The 21312-nt window shown below is 39.6% G+C and overlaps 2 protein-coding genes across 3 annotated transcripts in view; both read left to right on the top strand.

Moving 5' to 3' along the window:
* The first annotated feature begins 1130 nt into the window (after positions 1–1130).
* On the top strand, positions 1131–13905 carry LOC311078874 (putative G-protein coupled receptor 132). Its single transcript, XM_084107923.1, has 4 exons — positions 1131–2558; positions 2705–2836; positions 3931–4513; positions 11185–13905. Exons 2-4 carry the CDS (start codon positions 2827–2829, stop codon positions 11579–11581), a joined length of 990 nt encoding a protein of 329 aa, XP_083964049.1. The 5' UTR covers positions 1131–2558; positions 2705–2826; the 3' UTR covers positions 11582–13905.
* Positions 13906–16385: 2480 nt separating this feature from the next.
* Positions 16386–21312, top strand: part of fxr2 (FMR1 autosomal homolog 2) — a 30808-nt gene continuing 25881 nt past the window's right edge. For both annotated transcript variants that reach the window (XM_084110074.1, XM_084110073.1), the window contains exons 1-2: positions 16386–16956; positions 21115–21167. In XM_084110074.1, coding sequence (XP_083966200.1) covers positions 16906–16956; positions 21115–21167 — 104 coding nt within the window. In that variant the 5' untranslated portion in view covers positions 16386–16905. The remainder of the gene's footprint in view (positions 16957–21114; positions 21168–21312) is intronic.

Genomic DNA, 21312 nt, shown 5'->3' with positions numbered 1-21312 from the left:
AACAGCCATGTTTAAAAATTAGTCATATTTAAATGAATACAATTTAAAGGGTTAGTTCACACAAAAATGAAAATTCTGTCAGTAATTACTCACCCTCATGTTGTTCCAACCGTGTAAGACCTTCGTTCATCTTCGGGACACAAATTAAGATATTTTTTGATTAAATCTGAGAGCTGATCGCTCCTCCATAGGCTTATAAGTGATTGAAACTTGCTGGCCCAGAAAAGTTATTAAAGAGATCGTTAATATAGTCCAAGTGACTACAGTGGCTCAATCTTAAGTTTATCAAGCGACGAGAATACTTTTGTGCGCAAAAAAACAAACAAAAATAACGACTTTATTCCACTATTCATTTCCTTCTCTCTGGGCCTCGTAGTGTTTAAGCGTAGCGCGTCTGTCTTTCACGTCATCACGCATCACACACATGACAAGCGTCGACCAATAGTGAGCCTACGTGGTGACGTGCAACACAGACGCGCTACGCTAAAACACTACGTAAACTAACTCGAGGCCCAGAGAGAAGGAAATGAATAGTGGAATAAAGTAGTTATTTTTGTTTGTTTTTGCGCACAAAAAGTATTCCCGTCACTTGATAAACTTAAGATTGAGCCACTGTAGTCACTTGGACTATATTAACGATCTCTTTAATAACTTTTCTGCAGCAAGTTTCAATCTCTTATAAGCCTATGGAGGAGCGATCAGCTCTCAGATTTAATCAAAAATATCTTAATTTATGTTCCGAAGATGAACGAAGGTCTTACGGGGTTGGAACAACATGAGGGTGAGTAATTACTCTAACCCTTTAAGCATCATTTTATATACACTCGTCAGCCACTTTCTTGTACACCAGGCTTCAAGGTATGACGTGTTGTGTGTTCAGAGACGCTCTTCTGTGTTCAGAGACGCTCTTCTGTGTTCAGAGACGCTCTTCTGTGTTCAGAGACGCTCTTCTGTGTTCAGATGCTCTTCTGTGTTCAGAGACGCTCTTCTGTGTTCAGAGACGCTCTTCTGTGTTCAGAGACGCTCTTCTGTGTTCAGATGCTCTTCTGTGTTCAGAGACGCTCTTCTGTGTTCAGAGACGCTCTTCTGTGTTCAGAGACGCTCTTCTGTGTTCAGAGACGCTCTTCTGTGTTCAGAGATGCTCTTCTGTGTTCAGAGACGCTCTTCTGTGTTCAGAGACGCTCTTCTGTGTTCAGAGACGCTCTTCTGTGTTCAGAGACGCTCTTCTGTGTTCAGAGACGCTCTTCTGTGTTCAGAGACGCTCTTCTGTGTTCAGATGCTCTTCTGTGTTCAGAGACGCTCTTCTGTGTTCAGATGCTCTTCTGTGTTCAGAGACGCTCTTCTGTGTTCAGAGACGCTCTTCTGTGTTCAGATGCTCTTCTGTGTTCAGAGATGCTCTTCTGTGTTCAGAGACGCTCTTCTGTGTTCAGAGACGCTCTTCTGTGTTCAGAGACGCTCCTCTGTGTTCAGATGCTCTTCTGTGTTCAGAGACGCTCTTCTGTGTTCAGAGACGCTCTTCTGTGTTCAGAGACGCTCTTCTGTGTTCAGAGACGCTCTTCTGTGTTCAGATGCTCTTCTGTGTTCAGAGACGCTCTTCTGTGTTCAGATGCTCTTCTGTGTTCAGAGACGCTCTTCTGAGTTCAGAGACGCTCTTCTGTGTTCAGAGACGCTCTTCTGTGTTCAGAGATGCTCTTCTGTGTTCAGAGACGCTCTTCTGTGTTCAGATGCTCTTCTGTGTTCAGAGACGCTCTTCTGTGTTCAGATGCTCTTCTGTGTTCAGAGACGCTCTTCTGTGTTCAGAGACGCTCTTCTGTGTTCAGAGACGCTCTTCTGTGTTCAGATGCTCTTCTGTGTTCAGAGACGCTCTTCTGTGTTCAGAGATGCTCTTCTTCAGGTCTCGGTTGTAACGAGTGCATATTTGAGTTACTATTGCCTTTCTATCAGCTTGAACCAATTATTCTCCTCCGACCTCTGGCATCAACAAGGCTTTTTCACCCACTGAACTGTTGCTCTCCTTTTTTTCGGCCCATTCTCTGTAAACCCTAGAGATGATTGTGCATAAAAATCCCAGTTAATCCTCAGTTTCTGAAATACTCAGGCATGCCCAAAATTGCCACCCCCAGGATTACTTTGTTTTCAAATGTGCATTGGCTGGTAAAACATCTATTGTTTGCTTTTTACATTGTGTCGACACACCAATCAAAACAGTGTCCAGTAAACGTGGGGTAGAGGGGTGTCACAGGGGACATGGAAACGAATGTAAGGGTGTTGCAGCTTGTCTCTCAGTGGCCCTTCCGTCTGAAAGAACAGCCTGGACTCTCTCATATCTCTGCCTCACATAATGGCCTGTAGGCAGGAGGGTGTTTTTGTTCTGAAGGAGAAAGGCTTCAGGATGTTGCTGCTCAAAAGCAGTAGAAGTGGCTTCCTGCTGGGGGAAATGATCAAAAAGCCAGACAAGCCCCTGGTTGGACACTTTTCCACTCGAATTCATACACACACATACAGGTTCATTCACATGGAGCTGGACATGCAGAAGACGCTCTCCAGACCTAATCGAGGTGAGGATATTTCTCCTTTTTTAATAAATAGATGCATTGGTTCTGGAACTGTAGTTTGTTGATTGTTGTATATTTGAAATGTCTTATCTGATGGCAAACATTATTAATATAGTTAATATAATAATATGTGACGTTTCTGTGCTAAGGTTGCTTAATCGTTGTCAGATGTGACTGGAAAAACTAAGAGGAGTGGAGAGGTTTGGTTCAACATGTTTAATGAAGAGTTTGAAGATTCAAATGTCATGGATAAGTCACAACCATAGAAACCATGATTTTGAGTAAGTTATCATTCGTCTGCATAACATAAACAAACACACACACACACACACACACACACACACACAAAACAACTAGAGATGCACATTATTAAAATTCTGGCCGATACAGACTGATACATTTTTCATGTTATGAATGATTGACATTAAAATTTGGCACTGTTTTGTTTGAATAAATTAAAAATAAAGTTTTTAAGTTAAATTAAGCATTGCAAATACCAATCAAAAGCTTGGGGTTGGTGAGATGTTTTTTTAATTAAATCTCATTTATAGCATATGCTGTATTTATTTGATAAAAATACAGTAAAATACTTAAAATTGTTAAATATTATTACAATTTAAAATAACTGTTTTCTATTTTATTATATTTTAACATGTGATTTATTCCTGTGATCAAAGCTGAATTTTCAGCATCATTACTCCAGTCTTCAGGGTCACATGATCCTTCAGAAATCAGTCTAATATGCTGATTTGCTGTTCCAGAAACATTTATTATTATTATTATTATGATTATTATCAGTGTTGAAAACAGTTGCGCTGCTCTGCTTTATAGTTTTGTGGAAACAGTGATGCATTTTTTTCAGGACTCTAGAAAGTTCATTTATTTGGAATAGAAACCTTTTGTAACAAAGTAAAAGTCTTTACTCTCAATTCTGATCAATTAAACGTGTCCTTGCTGGATAAAAATATTAATTCGTTTAAAAAACAAAAAACAAGCTTTTGAATGGTATAGTAATTTACTAAGCAGTTGTTCGTTTTTTTACAAAGGCTGAATGTAAGATGATGACAAAGTTAATTTTAATGTAAAAATAGCATGCACAATTAAATATCCAATATCAAATAATACTGATTCATATGAATGTCAAAAATGTCTAATATCTTTGGATTACCAATATGGTGCCGATATATATTGTGCATTCCTACACTCTAAAAAATATGGACAAACCCAGCTGTTGGGTTACATTTTTAAATGACATATTTAACCCAACGGTTGGTTTGTCCATATTTAACCCAAATTTGAGTGTAATTTAGAGTGTATTGTTAACCTATCTGAGCTATATACACTTCTTTCAATTCTTTCCCCAAATTTTCCACAGACCTGACCAATGGGAGCTGCCAAATCCCTCTGGCAAATGACCGATTGGGTCTGACCTACATCTACAGCCTTGCCTTTTCTATCGGACTCCCAGTCAACCTGTTGTCCCTGTGGGGCCTGTACCAGCTCGGCCGGTCTGGTGGAGGCGGATGCCAACTGGTTTATATCCTCAACTTACTGCTTTCAGATCTTCTCCAGCTCCTCACCTTGCCTCTGTGGATCCTTTACCTGCAGGGAGACCACCGCTGGCCTTACGGGTCTGTGACCTGCCAGCTAGTGGGCTACGTTTTCTACGTCAACCTCTATGCCAGCGTCGTTTTCCTTTGCCTCATCGCCCTGGACCGCTGTCTAGCGATCGTGTATCCTCTTAGCAGCCGTGGCGTACGGAAAGTGCGTGTGGCAGCCTTTTCCGGTGTAATAGTGTGGACGTTGATATTTCTGTTCTGCCTGACTGGCCTGTACCCATCTGTGTTCGAGCCCCAGAGAGAGCTGTGTCTGGAGCAGTACCCTGTAAGCACCAGATACGCTTACTTCAAAATTGCCACAGTTGTGTTAGGGTTCCTGATGCCCTGCTCTATACTAGGGTAAGTGAAAGGCACATGTTTTGGAGTTTCAGTGCATCTGGGTTCAATTAAATAATGCTCTTATTGGATCCAGATCTAATCATTTATTTAAAAACACATTAAGGGCCGGATTTACTAACAGCTTACGCCAGCGCAAACCCTCTTTTGATGTTAAAAAACTACTGTCAGGTTTTACTAAAGAAACTGAAAAAACAGTGCTGAAAAGGCGTGGACAGGGTTATTTTTGCGGCTGACCATTTCAGACGTGAGCGTGAGGAGAGTATTTAAATGCATCCTGCAAGGTGATTTACGTAAACAACCACCCAATACAAATATTAAAGCCAAAAAAATATGTATCATGGCAACTTTAATGTAGTAAAATCACTAAATGCCTTCCTTCCGCTGGAAAAAAAAAAAACAGTCCCTGACCAGCAACAGAAGTTACAATATTTTGCCTTTAGATGGCGGCAAAATACTTTATGAGTGAGTCAGTCAGTAAAGAAGACTTTTATATTGAAAAGACTGAAACTTGTGAACACGGAGACGGAGAAGCAAGATGATGCGTGTCAGGGCACGGGAAAGCCCCTTAACTGTTAAAAGGACAAGATATCGCAGCGAACATTCAAACAGATTTTTTATTACGAATATAGGACTGAGCTGAAGGAAAATGCTATATCTACTGTAAGGCCGTGTGTCCACCAAAGCGTTTTTTCACGCGGCTGGCGTATTTTTTCAATTGTTTTCAATGGTAGCAACGCGTTTTTAAAACGGCATGAGCGTAACAAGGCGCTGAGCGTTTTTTTTTTCACGCTGAGAGTTTGCCGTTTTTTACAGGTCGCCGAGAGTTGAAGAATGTTCAACTTTGGGTAAAACGCAGCGCTCATCACTGTCATTTTTACCCAACCGTCCAATCACAGTGGAGGAGGGGCGGGACTAATACCACACCGACCAACCGCCACATTCTGCTTGTACAACGTCAACAGATGACGACAACAACAAGCATAATAACGGAACAAAATCATTTAAAACAAGAGCCAGAGAAAATATGTTACATTGTATCGACATTTTAATATAGAATCAACACAGAAACAAAATATGTGTGAAATGAGATACTAGTAACACTTTCGTGGATATTCCGTATCATCACAAGCAAAGTGTCTCAACTGAAAAAAATGCTGCGCTGCCAAAACGCTCTCAAACGCCCATAGCTAGGCGTTTTCAGCTGACTAAAAACACTTTGGTGGACACCAGTGGCATAGGTTTGATTTTGAAATTGGTGGGGACGGGGACATCAATATAAATATATTTTAAGTTTTGATCGAAATTATTGCTAAGGATATATCAGTGTCACTGGATATTGGTAGGGACACGTCCCTAGCGTCCCTACTAAATTCTACGCCCCTGGTGGACACACGGCCTTAAAGGTCCCGTTCTTCGTGATCCCATGTTTCAAACTTTAGTGTGTAATGTTGCTGTTAGAGCATAAATAATATCTGTAAAATTATAAAGCTCAAAGTTCAATGCCAAGCGAGATATTTTATTTAACAGAAGTCGCCTACAACGAACGGCTCGTTTGGACTACATCCCTCTACTTCCTTCTTTAATGACGTCAGTAGAACAGTTTTTTGACTAACCTCCGCCCACAGGAATGCTCCCTCAACTCTACCGAAATACGTTTATGTACTTGCGCACTTCTTATAACTTACTGTGTTTACTCAGCTCTTACGGTGATTTTCTGAAGTAAAACTGACGCTTCATCTTTTGTGTGATGTACAATAAACTTTATTAAACTCATCAGTATATGTTTGATCATCATTCGGACAGCAGACTTGTAGGCTATTAATAAATAATGGATACATACAAGCAGATGACAAATACGTTATAATAACCGTAATTAAACTACTAAACTATACCTGTTTCATCTCTATACAGCACTCTGACTCTGTAGGCATTATTGTCCGACTCGAAATGAACACCGTTACTGAGAGTTTCTGATATTATCATCATTCCGTGAGATGAAATTGTCCTGAGAGACTGAGCGCGAGCTCGTGAAGCTCCGCCCCCTGTGTCGTCCAGCAGCAGCTTATTTGCATTTAAAGGGCACACACTAAAACAGCGCGTTTTTCTGTGCCCCAAAAAATGACAATTTAAACATGCTGTAAAAAATGATCTGTTGGGTATTTTGAGCTGAAACTTCACATACACACTCTGGGGACATCAGAAACTTATTTTACATCTTGTGAAAAGGGGCATAATACGGGACCTTTAAATGAGGTACACTCGCTTACTCAATCTCTCACAATACTCTAAAACCTTCAAAGAACAACATCAATGAGAACATGTTTACGTTGCTAAGAGTGGTTGCTAGGGGTGTTGTGTAGTGATACATAGGACCGTTGGGTGAAGCGGTCATAGCCGTGTTTTACCGTGAATAAAACACAGCTATAATTGAATCAGAATCAAGAACTGTAACTAGCCGTTTTATAAGGTGTGCTATCATTTACTGGCATGTGTGCCATTATTTACCAGATGCTAATTTGTTCTTGGTAGATTAGTTCTTGGTAGATTGCTTTGGTCAGGCTGCGTCTCTGTTCTTTCATTTGTGTGTCATTAGTAGATCATCCACAGAACTTTCCATTCCCATTGGCGCTTTTATGTGATTGCGCTCTCATGCCTCTAATTTTCCCTGTTTAGTAAATCTGGCCCTAAAAATGCAACTTGCACATGCAGTACAGTCAAGCCCAAAAGTTTTGGCAGTGACATACATTTTGTCTTTCGCAAAGTTTGCTACTTCAGTCGCTGTGGTGTTGATTTCTAGATTATTGTGCAGAGTGATCAGATGCATTTTAAAATAATTTCAAAAAGCTTTAATTTTTATTTACTAATAAATATTTACTTTATCACAAAACCTCAAATTTTACTGTTTCTGGCCCAAAATGACCAGCCAACATAATTTCACTAATCAAATCATCAGCACATGGGAAAGTGTGAACGAGTACTAGTCAGGTGAAATCATTCTGATTGGATTATAAGAGCAGACTAATTGCTATAAAGGGAGATAAGAAGTGATTCCAATCATTGTGTTAGCAATGGTTACCTCCAAAGAAACACATGCATTGCTTCGACTCAAAATGGCCTCACAAATAACCATTTACCGGACCATCAAAAACTTCAGCTGCAGTGAAGAAGGCTTCAGGACGTCCCAGACTGTCCAGCAAGCACCAGGAGCTGCTCAATATTGGCAGGAGGTGGTGTGAGTGCATCTGCACAGGGAGGGAAAGACTTTTGGATAACGGCCTGGTGTCAAGAAGGCCAGCAAATAAGCCTCTTCTCTCCAAGAAAAACAAGGACAGACTGGAATTCTCCAAAAAGTACAAAAATTGGACAGCAGAAGACTGTGAAGTTATTTTCCCTGATGAAGCCCTCTTCTGACTGTTTGGGACATCTGGAAAATCGATTGACTCCGGAGAAGAAAAGGTGAACGCTGCCATGAGTCCTGAGAGACCGTCCTTGTGTGGGATTGCTTTTCATCCAAGAGAGTGGGTTCTCTCACAGTTCTGCCCAACATCACTGCCAGGAATAAAGAATGGTGTCAAAAATGCCACAAAAGCAACTTCTCCCAGCGATCCAGGAGCAATTTGGTGAAGATCCGTGCATTTTCTAGCATGATGTCACAAAGCAAGGATGAAAATGACGTGGCTCGGAGATCATTACATTGAAATTTTGGATCTGTGGTCAGGCAACTCCCTGGATTTAATCCCAAAGAGAACTTGTGGACAAGCAGAAGTCCTCAAATTGTGATCTACTCACAATAAGGCACGAATGGATCACCATCAGACAGGATGGTGAATTAAGAGGTTGTGAAGATGAAGGGTCAACACTGTAAATATTGACTCTTTGCATATATTGAAAGTTTTTGGCCAATAAAAGCCTTTCAAACTTATGAAATGCTTATTACTGTTTTCCAGTATATCATAGAAACATGTAAAAAATACTTTGCAATCTTTGCAAAACACAAAATGTTTGACACTGCCAAAACTTTTGGCCATGACTGTACACCTCTTTTCAGATTTTTTATTGTTAACTAAAACTATTAAAAACATTTCTGTTTAATAAAATAAAACATAAATATTAGTTGAAAACCATAAACTAAACTAAACGTGAAATGTTGCCTTGGCAATAAACTGAAATAAGTTTTAGTTGAAATGGAAAAAAATATTATTATTATAGTTGAAGTGCTAAAACGAATATTTTAAAAATAAATGACAAAAGCACCAAAAAAAAGAAACTAAAATTAACATGAAAACTAAAAATATTAAAAATTAAAGAAACTCCAAATTATTAATAATAAAACTATAATACAACTAATACACTGTCTAATACAATACTAATACTAACACTGCCTCTTCTTATATGAACATGTTTTTAATTTAATCTGTAAAATATATTTAGTATTTACATCATGAAGAAAAATAAAAGAAAATACATCATAAAGAAAAAAAGATCACCATTAAAAGAATGGAATTTCTTGATTTTTGTTATTATTATTTCTTAGGACTGCATGGTGCAACCAGTAAACACACATATTATATAAACACAAACTTTTATGTTAGATGCGATTAATCAGTTTGACAGCCCTAATATATTTTAAATCTATATTTTAGATTTTCACTACATAACCTTTTAAGCATAATTAATTTAAAATGTTTGACAAAAATGGTATAAACATTTGTCATACAAAATGAAACCAACATGAAGTACATGAGTACAACATGAGTACATTTCTAAGAACTTGGCATGTGTTTTAAACTAGATTTCGAGGGACTTTCACAATTCCTTTCACAAAGGACACAATTCAGTGCTTAATCATTTTGGAGTTATTCATTATAAGCCAAAAGACATAACTCTAAACATAATAAGCCAGTTAGTGGCTTTTATTGGTGCTAAAAGGGCGTAACTGCACTTACGCTCTTTTGGCATTGAGAAATGTATTGTGGGTAAAGCCTCTGGATACCACATGAGTCAAAATGGTTGACCACATGTAAGCCAGGCAGCCTGAAGATGTATTATTAAGCTCATTTCTTGGAATGATGATGGACTCACCAAAACAGAAAGATACATGCCCGAGAACATTAAAAAAAAAAACATGATGAGACGTGCACAAGAACCGTCCTCGTTCAGAGCAGTCACTTTTGATCTCGAACAAGTCCGACCACTCCATGGAGTAACGTGAGCGAGTCTATATTACTCAAGGGATTTGAGCACCTACAACCTGACAGTCTATGAATGAAGCAGCAAAGGAGCAAACTGCTACATGTGGCATGGAGGTGAAGAAGATCGTAGCGGTCCTCTCTAGTGCCCTGTGCCTCCATGCAGTAAAAAAAAAAACATTACTGACCACAAATTCATGGAAATCTGGACATGCAGCTATTGAGACAGCCAGAGAGAATGGGCCTGTGTACAGTCCAGATGGGTATTACACTCTTGTAAAGATGGCGAGGAACACCATGGTGCTTGAACTTAGTCACAGTGACTTTCTGGATCCTTTTCATCACACTTGGTCTGAAACAAAACCAAAGATGCAGAGGGAGAAACGGAAAAAAAAAACCAAAAGAGGATCCAAAAGGTATTCAGTTCAAATATGAACTGTCTGGCCAAGCATTTAAAATGCTTGAAGTTGGAAAACAGGAAGACCAGAGGTTATCATGGACTGGATCCTAAAACGTTATACAGATGTCCAGATGAAAAGAAAGACTTACGTACTTCCACTGAGCACACGGATCGCTGTGTCCTGCAATCTTATGTGGACTTACCAGACTTGACAAGTCAGCCAGTCAGAGATAGTGATACCTACAAATCCATATGAAACGTTCTTTATGACGCACATTGTTTTTGTTATGTTTTCATGACCTCAGTATTTAGTAACCTAGAGTTCTGGAGCCTACTTTAAGTTGATTAAATGGCTAAATGTTATTAATTAGTTGTTCATAATAATTAGTTATGCAATTCATTACTTCAGTATCATTCAGTTAATGCACTGTAAAAAAAAAAAAGTAGCTGCCTTCGATTTTAAGTACAATCAACTTGGATGTTTAAATAATTTCAACTTAAATAACTTTAAAAAAAAGTGACTTTAAAAAACCTGCTGAATCTTGTAAAACTTATTTTTAAAAAAGTTGAAAATTGCTAATTTTGATGAGTTAAAGCAATGTAAAAACATATGTTGACGTAACTTATTGATCATATTTTTTTTTACAGTGTGGTATTTGCTATCATTTTTTATATATATATATATATAAAATTCTGAATAAATGTTAAAATAGTGTTCAATAAGTATACTGTCATACTGTTCACATTTTTCATAATAAAAGATTGAAATCAGTAAACAAAGTCAGATCAAACAATGGATATATATTTTGTTTTGGCCCTCCTGTAAAGTTGGTGAAATGTCACTCACTGGTTCTCACCATATCACAGACGCTCTTATTTGTCACTGCCCATGTAAGAAACATTAGAAACATGTTGTCTCAGCGCACACAGCCCCAGGAATGAATCAGCATAATAACCGGCAAAATGCCATTGCAAAGATGACAAACACAGATACAACGTCTGTCTCTTTAAAGGAATGTAAACACAATCATAACTATATCATCTTAACCTTTTGGCCTTTCTTTCCTCTTTTTCACATTCAGGTACACCTCGGCCCGAATCGGGTTGACTCTACGAAACTCCCCGTCTGTGCCGGATCACGAACGCCGCAGGATCGTCGCCACCCTGGTTGTCATCACTGTCATCTTCATTGTCATTTTTGCACCTTATCATCTGGTGGTCGGCTACAGATTTGTCACCCTGCTTCTTACGAAGAGTGAAAAAGACCAGTGTTCAGTGGAAGTTTCCCTCTACCTGTACTATCGAATCTGCTACGGGCTCACAAGCCTCAACACCCTCCTAGACCCTCTTTTCTACTTCTTTCTTTGCAACGACGCTCGCCAAGAGCTTCGCAGATCTCTCTTCTGCCCCTGCCGGGGTCAAAGGGCGCACCAGGGATCGCGAGTACAGACTTTTCCCAAGGGCCGTGCAGATGTTTAGCTGTCGTCTTGTGCAGATGCTAATCGGGGTTGGTGTCTTTGTAAGGCATGTTCTGAAACCAAGTTTTCTTTCACACATGACGTGAAAATGTCTTATCAGGCTGAGATTTGACTAATTACCTGTAGTGATGTCATTAAGATATGTCTGGTATGAGACATTTGCACGTCCTCTGGATCGCTGTCACTGGGAAATACACACCTTCAGCATTTTCAGTCAAGTGTTTAGACTCCTAGACAGCCTGAGGAGACTCGAGTACACAACTGTCTCTGTATTGCTGAAAATACTTTATTACGTCTCTACTGAGTTCAAGTGTAACCGTTCAAAGGTTTGGGGGTTTTATTGTTTTTAAGGAAGGCTCTTATCCTCACCAAGGCTGCATATATTTGATCAAAAATGTAAAAATAAATAAATAAAATGTTTTCAAATGTAATTTATTCCTGTGATGCAAAGCTGAATTTTCAGCATCATTACTCCAGTCTTCAGTGTCACACAAGCCTTCAGAAATCAGTCTAATATGCTGATTTGCTGCTCAAGAAACATTTATTAATTATTATCAATGTTGAAAACAGTTGTGCTTCATATTTTGGAGGAAACCGTGATATTGTGTGCGCCCTTGCTGAAGAAAATAATTACATTTTTAAAAAACCTGACCCCAAACTTTTGAATGGTGGTCTATTTTGTCCAACATCTGTACAATTTGTGCTATGCTGTTAGTTGTAGAAACACAATCGTGTTGAGAGTGATCAAAGTGAGAAATAAGCATATGGAAGTGGCTCGAGGATTATAGGGGGAAAAAAGCGGCATAAAAACCAAAGATCCTGGACCAGAGCGACTCAGAAACCAGAGCAAAGGTCGAGCTCTTTTAAAATGGTTTTAAGTCATGTCTGACACCTCCTGGAAGATATATGCAAAGGCAGGCACACATGTGCTGTGTTGAGCAGTGCACTGAGAATATAACAGAGTGAGACTGCATGTGCTTGCTTTGGATGCATTTACACTATGGGCTGAAATGTACACTATTTTCCAGCATACTGCAACTATCAATATGTTCACTTCCGCGAGAAACTGGCTAATATCCACCTTTTTCCTACTGCGTTTTAGATTATGGGAGGCACTTCCGGTTTGGAAAGGTTCCACTCAAAAAGACTGAAACAAATCATTTCAAATAATAAGGTTGCACTACAAATATTAATTATCCATCAGGTTGATTGAATGAGCTGTCAAATTTCCTTTTTTATTTTTAGACGTCAGGATAATAACCCAACGCTTGGTATTTTAAAGTGATGGTATAGGCTATTAACAATAACAGTCTATGGCGAGGGGGCTTTTCAGTCGCTGCATTCATTTATTCCTGATTATTTTCTCTCCCCCCCCCCCTTTGTGTTTCGCTGTAATAGTAGCTGAAAAGAGACAACATATACTGCGCATTTATGGTCTGCTCTCCCGATTTAATTTACGATATATATCCCATAAGTCATTCACTGGAATAGTCATAGCCTATAGCCTACTCTTGAATCTCCATTTTTCTCCTCAAATCCTCGTCTCTTTCCATGTTTGTTTGCACGGATGCTTTAAAATGTAACTGTCTCCCCTTTTCACTTCTAATCCCTATTAGCAGTGTTTACTGTTTCTAAAGCATGTAGCCTAGATAAAATATTAATAATAAATCACTTTGAAATGAAAATTACTGTTCCAGCTAATGAACATTTGTGATTAAGGCAACAGCCTATCACTGCGAAAATAATCAGGCTTGTTTTGGGGTTATTCATGGTCTGTTGTAATTTGTTAATGCTTTTACACTTTTAAATTTCTTTGTAATGTTTGATGGTTGAAGGGAGAGTAGAATAATGTAATCTCACTGTATCCAGTTTAAAAAAAAAATCCATTCATAGAGCGAACCTTTCCCTGATTGTTTACAGTTTAACGAAAGTTACTCCCACAATCCGCGCAAAGCATCACGGGGCGTAAAAAAGGTGGATATTCAGAAACAATGATGTACAGCTTTACTGTGCAGTTTATGCCGCCTACTGTTTTTAAATAGAATGTGAAATAGTATGAGTATGCATCAATAAACACTTATAAACAGTAATCTGCTGCGTTGTTTTCATATGGCCTTACCAAGTAGCCTACAGTTCGTTTGTTTGTTATCTTTTTGAAGTCTGATTAAATAATTAAAAAGCAAATAGTGGTTGAAACTACTTCTGGTTCAGTTGTCACACTGTAAATAAACGTTAATTTCATAACTGCACAAAGCAGTTCCTAATTGTTTTAGAGGGCTGCCAAAAATGTGAAATTGACTTATTAAAAGGCTTGAGACAATCAGATAATCAGTGTTGGCTTAATGTTATTTATTTTCGTGCATCCAGAGTGATTATTCCCATGCAGTGTTAGGAGGAATGCATTACAAGTAACGCGAGTTATGTAATCAGATTACTTTTTCAAGTTATTAGTAATGCATTACATTTCAATTTTACAACAACGTATCTGAGTTAGTTTTTTTTCTTTTTCTTTTTTTTTAAATAAGGCAAGTTACTTTGTTTTCCCATGTATTGACTGACAGCTCTCCTGTCCCCATGCATGTTGAGAGGATAATTTTACTTTTGGTGTGAAAGGGACTTCTCATTTGTTAAAAATAAACCTTTTTTTATTGTTTTGTTTTTGTTATTAAAAAAAGAAGCCCAGCCTAGGTGTAAAAAGTAACGCAATTTAATAACGTAATGGATTACTTCCCACAAAAGTAACTAAGTAAGTTACTTTTTTAGGGAGCAACTCAGTATTGTAGTGCATTACTTTTGAAATAACTTCCCCAACACTGGTCCTAAGCCATTTAAAGCCCAAATAAGTGGCTCAGAACAAAAACCTGGAACATAAAGAGACAATGCCAATTTTCAAACCAATGTCTGCCTTTAATAAGCACTAAAACATTTTTTAAATAAAAGCTAAAAATAGATAAATAAATACTAAAAATCAAATTGAGTACCTTAAAAACATATTTTATAATTGAAAAAATATATATAATTTGATAAAAAAAATTAATGCAAACAACCTAAACATTTTTTGGAACCACAAGTTTTGAATAAACATTAATTCTCATTTCAGTAGTTCCTGATTGTGTATGTTATGCTGCATGACTGATGTATGATTCTGCATAATAACATGTTAAAATGTTACGACTATGAAGTCAGAAATCACACGGATGTTTGTAAAAATAGAATTATTTCTTTAGATTAAGATATTTTCTCTATAGGCTCAACAATCTCCATTCAAAACCTTGTGAGAACAGATATGGACATTGTGGCTCTACATTATCCTCTGTCTAATGTCACTACATATGCATGTGTTTAGAGTCCTTTCATAAAAAGGGGGGCTTTGTGTTGTTTTCTGTGGCTAGCCATCACAGCTTATTTTCCTTGATTAGTTTTCCTTGCACCAGTTCAACAAGCTGAGCGCGGCGTCATGCAAAATGACAAATCTGCGCCTCAGTGAGAAGAATCTGCAAATCAGCATATTAGAATGATTTCTGAAGGATCATGTGACACCGAAGAAAGGTCAGTAACTTTCAAATCCACTTTATATCCCTTTGCAGTGTCTTGGATCTGTTCAGATTTCCTCTGATGCGCAACACATGTCCTCCAACATCTGCTGTCTTCAGCTGTTACACTGTCAACCCCCTCCTGAGTTCCTCACCCTCTCGTTTGGTCAAACTGTTTGACATGTAATTCCTCACACATCAATTAGTCAACCAACATCCTGGAACAGTTCACACCTTCCATGTGTGTTAAGTAGCCTATCCCAGACAATTGTATGTACTTTTTAGTTAACCTTAATGGCACTTTTGTTTCCTTTTGTATCAGATATCAGTCCACAACAGTCATGAAGTTGTAAGATTTCACTATCCAACATCCGTTAAAAAAAGTATTGTAAGAATATAGTTCAGTGGTTATGCATGGCATTTGATTACATATTCCATGGTATTTTAATGTTGCCATAAAGTATTTCAAACAGGGAATTGCAGCAGCAGTTTCAAGTATAACATTTTAAATGAGTCCTGATTCAAAAAGAAATACTCTGGACATTTTAAATGTTTGACATACAAAATCAATCGGTTGTGCCTAATGCACCAAAGGCTTCAAAGTGTGTTTTAAATTTAGAACATTTCATGATTATTTATCATGCAGTTGCATAGGGTGTTATAACAGGCCCCAAAGCATCTGGCATCGCCTCATCATGTTCAACAAAAATGATCATATTTTCAAGTATAACGTTTTAAATAAGTCCTGATTCAAAAATGGAATACACTGGATATTTTAAATGTTTGACATATAAAATAAATCGGTTGTGCCTAATGCACCAAAGCCTTCAAATTGTGTTTTAAAATTAGTAGGCCTACATTTCATGGTTATTTATCATGTGCATGTGTGGTTGCATAGGATGTTATAAAAGGCCCCAAAGCATCTGGCATTGCCTCATCATGTTTAACAAACATTATCATATTTTCCCTGAGGTAGGCTTAAAACTGGGTCTTTACATGACCTGTATCTACATGTCAGTTTTTGTGAATCAGTCAAAAACCTGAGCCACCCAAATATAGCAACTAACTACACATTACTGGCGCTAATAAGACAAACCCGGCGAACGAGGATCCGCGAGCACTGGGTCCGCGTCGACCGGCCCCCGACAATTCCACCAATCACGGCGCACGACTGTGCGTGAGTGGCAGCTCAGTAGACCAATCACGACCACAAACTCTACAGTGGGCGTGGCTAGAGTGGAGAGGGGTGGGGATTTCGGGGTCATTCACAGACAGTCTTGCTGCTCCACTCTGACGGCGTGTGTTGGAGGGGAAGGGTGAAGCAGCACAGCAGCACTACAGTCTTATTAAACAACAAACGTCCCAATCAGCAGCGTTTTCAGACGTAGTAGAAAGGATTCTCACGAAAATCATATGCAAGGAACCGTGAGTTCAAGTGCCAGAAGGCGTCGGTGACCGTTGATCAACGGCTGCGCTAGCTGTTGTGCTAACACTCGTCATCAGACAACATCAGTCCAATCCGTTTCTAACTGTAATACCGCGAGCTTTTCTCGCGCTTTAGCCAGCAGTCATTGAGTTGATTTGCCCCGCTGGAAAGGGTGTTGGAGCTGAACCCCTTCCTGTGGCTCCTGTGCTCCCCCGTCACCTTTGCCCCCCTCTTTCACCCGAAACACTGGACACACACAAGCGGCCGGAGAACGGCGAGAGGCCCGTGAAGCTGGGGGTGGTACCGGACTCGCTCGCGTTAGGAGCGCCTAAAGAAAGGCTCAGTCGTGGGGACTCGCCGACCAACATGGACGGGTTGGCTGTGGAGGTGCGCGGCTCCAACGGGGCCTTCTACAAGGTAACCTCATTTTAAACAACAATATGAAACCATAACGGTCAAGTGTACGCATTCACGAACGAGTCGGGACAGCTCAGGTGGGATGCAGTGGTGTGTATCACTTTCAAAGAGGCCCGAGATGTGCTGTGATGTTTTGGACCTGCTCGCTCGCTAGTCATCGGCCTGATCTGGATTGATTGTTTGTTGTATTTCTTAGCTGGTAAACAGGGGAACCATGGAGTCCTGTTAGCAGGTTAGCTAATGAGTCTGTTGATGAGAAGCCAATGGTAGTGTCTCAACATCTAGTGAGCTGCCCTACCTAGACAGCACTTCTGGGCTTTCATAAGAGGATGGGTGGCTCACTTTGTTTTGAGACACATGGGCCTGGTTTCACAGACAGGGCTTAGCTTAAGTTCAATTAGGACATTTAAGTAGCTTTGATAAACATTACTGGTGTGAATCTTGAGAAACAACAATGGCATATTTTAAGATATGTCAGTGCATGTTGCTTTCAGTTGAAACAGCTCAAACATGCGTTTTAGTCTAAGCCTTGTCTGTGAAACCGGGGGATGATGGGACACTCCATCAGTGCTCGAAGGGATAGGTGGCCCAAAAATGAAATTTGTCATCATTTATCATCCTCATGTTGTACCAAAACCCTTTCTTTCTTCTATGGGCCACAAACGGAGATGTTCGAGTATGACAGCGTTATTCACTGTCACTGCATCTTTTTTTTCCAGGCAATAAAAGTGAATAATTCTGATGATGTCATTCTTCCAAAATGAAGATGAAGATTTAATTTCAGATGAACTATGCCATTAAGACTAAGGCCATGTGGTTGTTGTTTTTAATACATATAGGCCTGGTTTCACAGACAGGGCTTAGATTAAGCCTTAGTTCAATTTGGACATCTAAGTAGCTTTTATAAACATGCCTTAGAAAAAAGCATTACTGGTGTGAATCTTGAGACAAATCAATGGCACTGACATTTTTTTTAAGTGCAAGTTGCTTTCAGTTAAAACGGCTAGTCTGGGACTCGTCTTAAACCTTGTCTGTGAAACCGGGGGATCAAGTGCCGGCCTTATATTGTGTGTTTTATATGCATGTTGGTGCCATTGGTTGTGTTTTTCTCAAGCCTGTCCTCTTTGTTTGATCCTCTTGAGTTCAGGTTAGGCTGTGGGAAACCACTCAGTTCAGCTTTTGTGACGGAAAAAGTGTTGCGTCAACCGAATGGGCCGTTTGGACCAAAGACTCGTTCCAGAACTGCTGTTGCCTATGAATTTATTCAGGTTGAGTTGAGATCAGTGCCAGACCAATCACGAGGTATTCATTTAGGTATTGTGACCCTTCAGTTTGATCAAACTGCAGCTGCGAAGTCACACAAATGTTTCAGTGATTTCATCCATCTCTGTGGAAGAGTGAACAGAGAATTCAACAGAGCCTGTATTGATGGGTGTATTATTCCATAGGTAATATATAAGGATATACTGTTTAGTGGTAAGGTGACAGTGACGGCTGTTTCAAGCTGTAAAACTCTGAGGGGCTGAAGCAGGTGCGAGAGGAACAGGTGATCTCTCTCTCTCTCTCTCTCTCTCTCTCTCTCTCTCTCTCTCTCTCTCTCTCTCTCTCTCTCTCTCTCTCTCTCTCTCTCTGTCTCTCTGTCTCTCTGTCTCTCTCTCTGCTGACACCCAACACGCTACAACCCCCCACCACTATTACTAACACACTCCTATCTGGTCTTATCCTTTGCTCTCTTCATGCCCGGTACACATTGTATGATTTTGGGTCGTCCCAAATTAAAATATGACCAATCGTGGCGATTGAAATCTCTGGTCGTGAATCCTAATCGGTGGATCTACGTCATACAGTGAGAGAGGCTCAAAGACGGCTGTTGTCACTGAGCTGATGACTGAGTTTTCATTTTCGGATGAACTATGCCATTAAGACTAAGGCCATGTGGATGTTTTTTTTCTGTCTGTGAAACCAGGCCCATGTGTCTCAAAACAAAGTGAGCCACCCATCCTTGCGACCAAAGATAGCCTGCGATAATTTCCTGTCAATTTCTCACGCTCATCTCAGTGTGTTTGCTGCTACGACCCTCGTCTACTGACTAGCCAATAAACATGCAACATGAAATGGCGTATTGATCAACGCGATGCGCTAAAACTTAAAACTGTTTTCCTCAAGCTCCATTTGCAAGATTGGCGTGGCGTTTTCCCAATCCATGACCACGTCCATATTCTCCTCTTTCGCTTCCTCCTCTTCTTTTCAGCGCACATAAACACAATTACCATAGTGTGATTGATCTTGCTCTGTCTGTTCACCACTAGCTCATGCTGATGACATTTTATTCTTCTATATTAACTTGCGTCGTAGCCTACGATCCAACAGGTGTCATCATCATACAGTCTACATACATGTCGTATCCGAGATTATTACATCCATGTCGTACAGTGTGATTTGTAAATGATCTTATAGGATTGCCAAAATCACTCAGTCTTTAGCATTACTTTTCCCTTCCGTGACTCGTCATGTTGTTATGTAAAAGATGAATTCTTGCCAATTTAGTCCCGCCTCTGTTTTGTTTATAAACATATTCTGCATTTTTGCTGTTAGCACTGTTTAACACGTAATCCCAAAAAACAAGAGTCGCCACTTTCCCTTCTGTTCTGGGATTTAAGATGCCCTTAAAAAATGCCTTTTGGGGAAAGTCTGCTCTAATATTCAGAGCAGTGATCAATGCATCTGATATGTGCAGATTATAACTTTTGCATGTCGACTTGAAATATGTATTTTCATGTTTGTTGTCAAGCAGGGTTTTGTTTTCCCCAAAGTAAGTGTTTTTATAAGACTGTTCATAAGTGTGAAATATGAAAGTAATTTCTTTTAGACTTGCAGTTTAACTTCAATGTTTCTACGAGGTTCCCCCATGTGTGAATGAATGGAGGTCTCCGTCATAGATCAGTCATCCGCCACTCGTCCTGTTGGGTCCTTGCAGTCTGTAGTGTCACATTCCCAGAACGACCACCCTAACGTAAGCCTCAGTGCCTCTCAAGCGGTCAGCAGACATGGGGATATGTAACTTCACAATCTAGTATGTTGGAATGGCTTCAACACGGGACGGTCTATATTAAAAGCCTGCCCTGTTGCTTTTCAGATTTTGCTGACTTGTAAGCAGGGATTTAATAGCTCATAAATAGAGCTGGTTATTGTACATGACTTTAGATTCACAGTTTTTTACTGTTTCAGTGTCGCCTTGCCCTATAGACTGACATACAGAAAGAAATGCTGTATATCTCTCTCAGTTGGATAATGTGGATTTGGCAGCCGTGAGAGTGCAGATTCATCCATTAGTCGCTTGTGTGTGAATTCATGTCTCGTGACTCTAAATAGGCCTGCATATGCACTTGAGCTAGTTTTTCTGAAACCAGCCAGTCTCTTCCAAGCAGGTTACACACTGTCTCCCCGTCCCATATTAGGCATTGTCTGTGTGTTAGCTGAGCTATGATGGGGGTGGCGACTGGAGTAAATCGTTTTATGGCAGCTCGGGTAGATTTGTGGAGGTAGGAGGAGTGATGGACGAGGAACAGATTTTGAGGAGGGGACTCTGGGTGCCTCCCTCCAACTCCCCTATTACGTCTCGCATTCACAAGCTCTCACATGCTACACCTGTGACGTGCTTTTGGCCACGTTTGTGGCACACGTTGCTTTATCAACTTCAAGAATTAGATCACTTCAAAATGAAAATTCTCTCATCATTTACTCACCGTCAAGTCGTTTCAAACCTGTATGAATTTCTTCCTTCTGCTGAACACAAAGGAAGATATTTTGAAGAATGTCGGTAACCAGACAGTTGATGGACCCCATGGACTTCCATGGTAGGAAAAAAAAATACTATGGAAGTCAAGAAGGTCCATCAACTGTTTGGTTACCGACATTCTTCAAAATATCTTCTTTTGTGTTCAGCAGAAGACATCTTGAAACATCTTGAGAGTTAGTAAATGATGACACAATTTTCATTTTGAAGTGATCTAATCCATTAATGTGTAATAGCACACGGTTTTGCATCACGTTTGTGTCTCACACAGGTTTTGTTGGCATATGTAACTCCCTAAACAACAGGTACTATGGTACCATGGAGAACAGTTGTGCTGATCATATTTTCTCTTGTTTTTTTAGGGTTTCATCAAAGATGTACACGAAGACTCCCTCACAATAGTCTTTGAAAACAAGTAAGTTGGCCGAGCTTTTCCATGCTCTTTCCCAAAGCTTTTGACGAGGATTTGCTTGTTGAGTGTTCACTCTCTGCCACCTACACAACCAACACAAATATAAAGTTAGCCGAGAAGAGCTTGACCCTGTTTAAATGCAGTGTGT

Source organism: Abramis brama (assembly GCF_963993115.1).
Source record: "Abramis brama genome assembly, chromosome: 3".
Taxonomy (NCBI): domain Eukaryota; kingdom Metazoa; phylum Chordata; class Actinopteri; order Cypriniformes; family Leuciscidae; genus Abramis; species Abramis brama.
Note: the sequence above shows the minus strand (reverse complement) of the source record. Positions and strands in the feature narration are given on the sequence as shown.

Coding starts and splice junctions, on each gene's coding strand:
- LOC311078874 (XM_084107923.1), top strand. Junction 4,514..11,184: donor ATGCCCTGCTCTATACTAGG/GTAAGTGAAAGG, acceptor TTTCACATTCAG/GTACACCTCGGCCCGAATCG.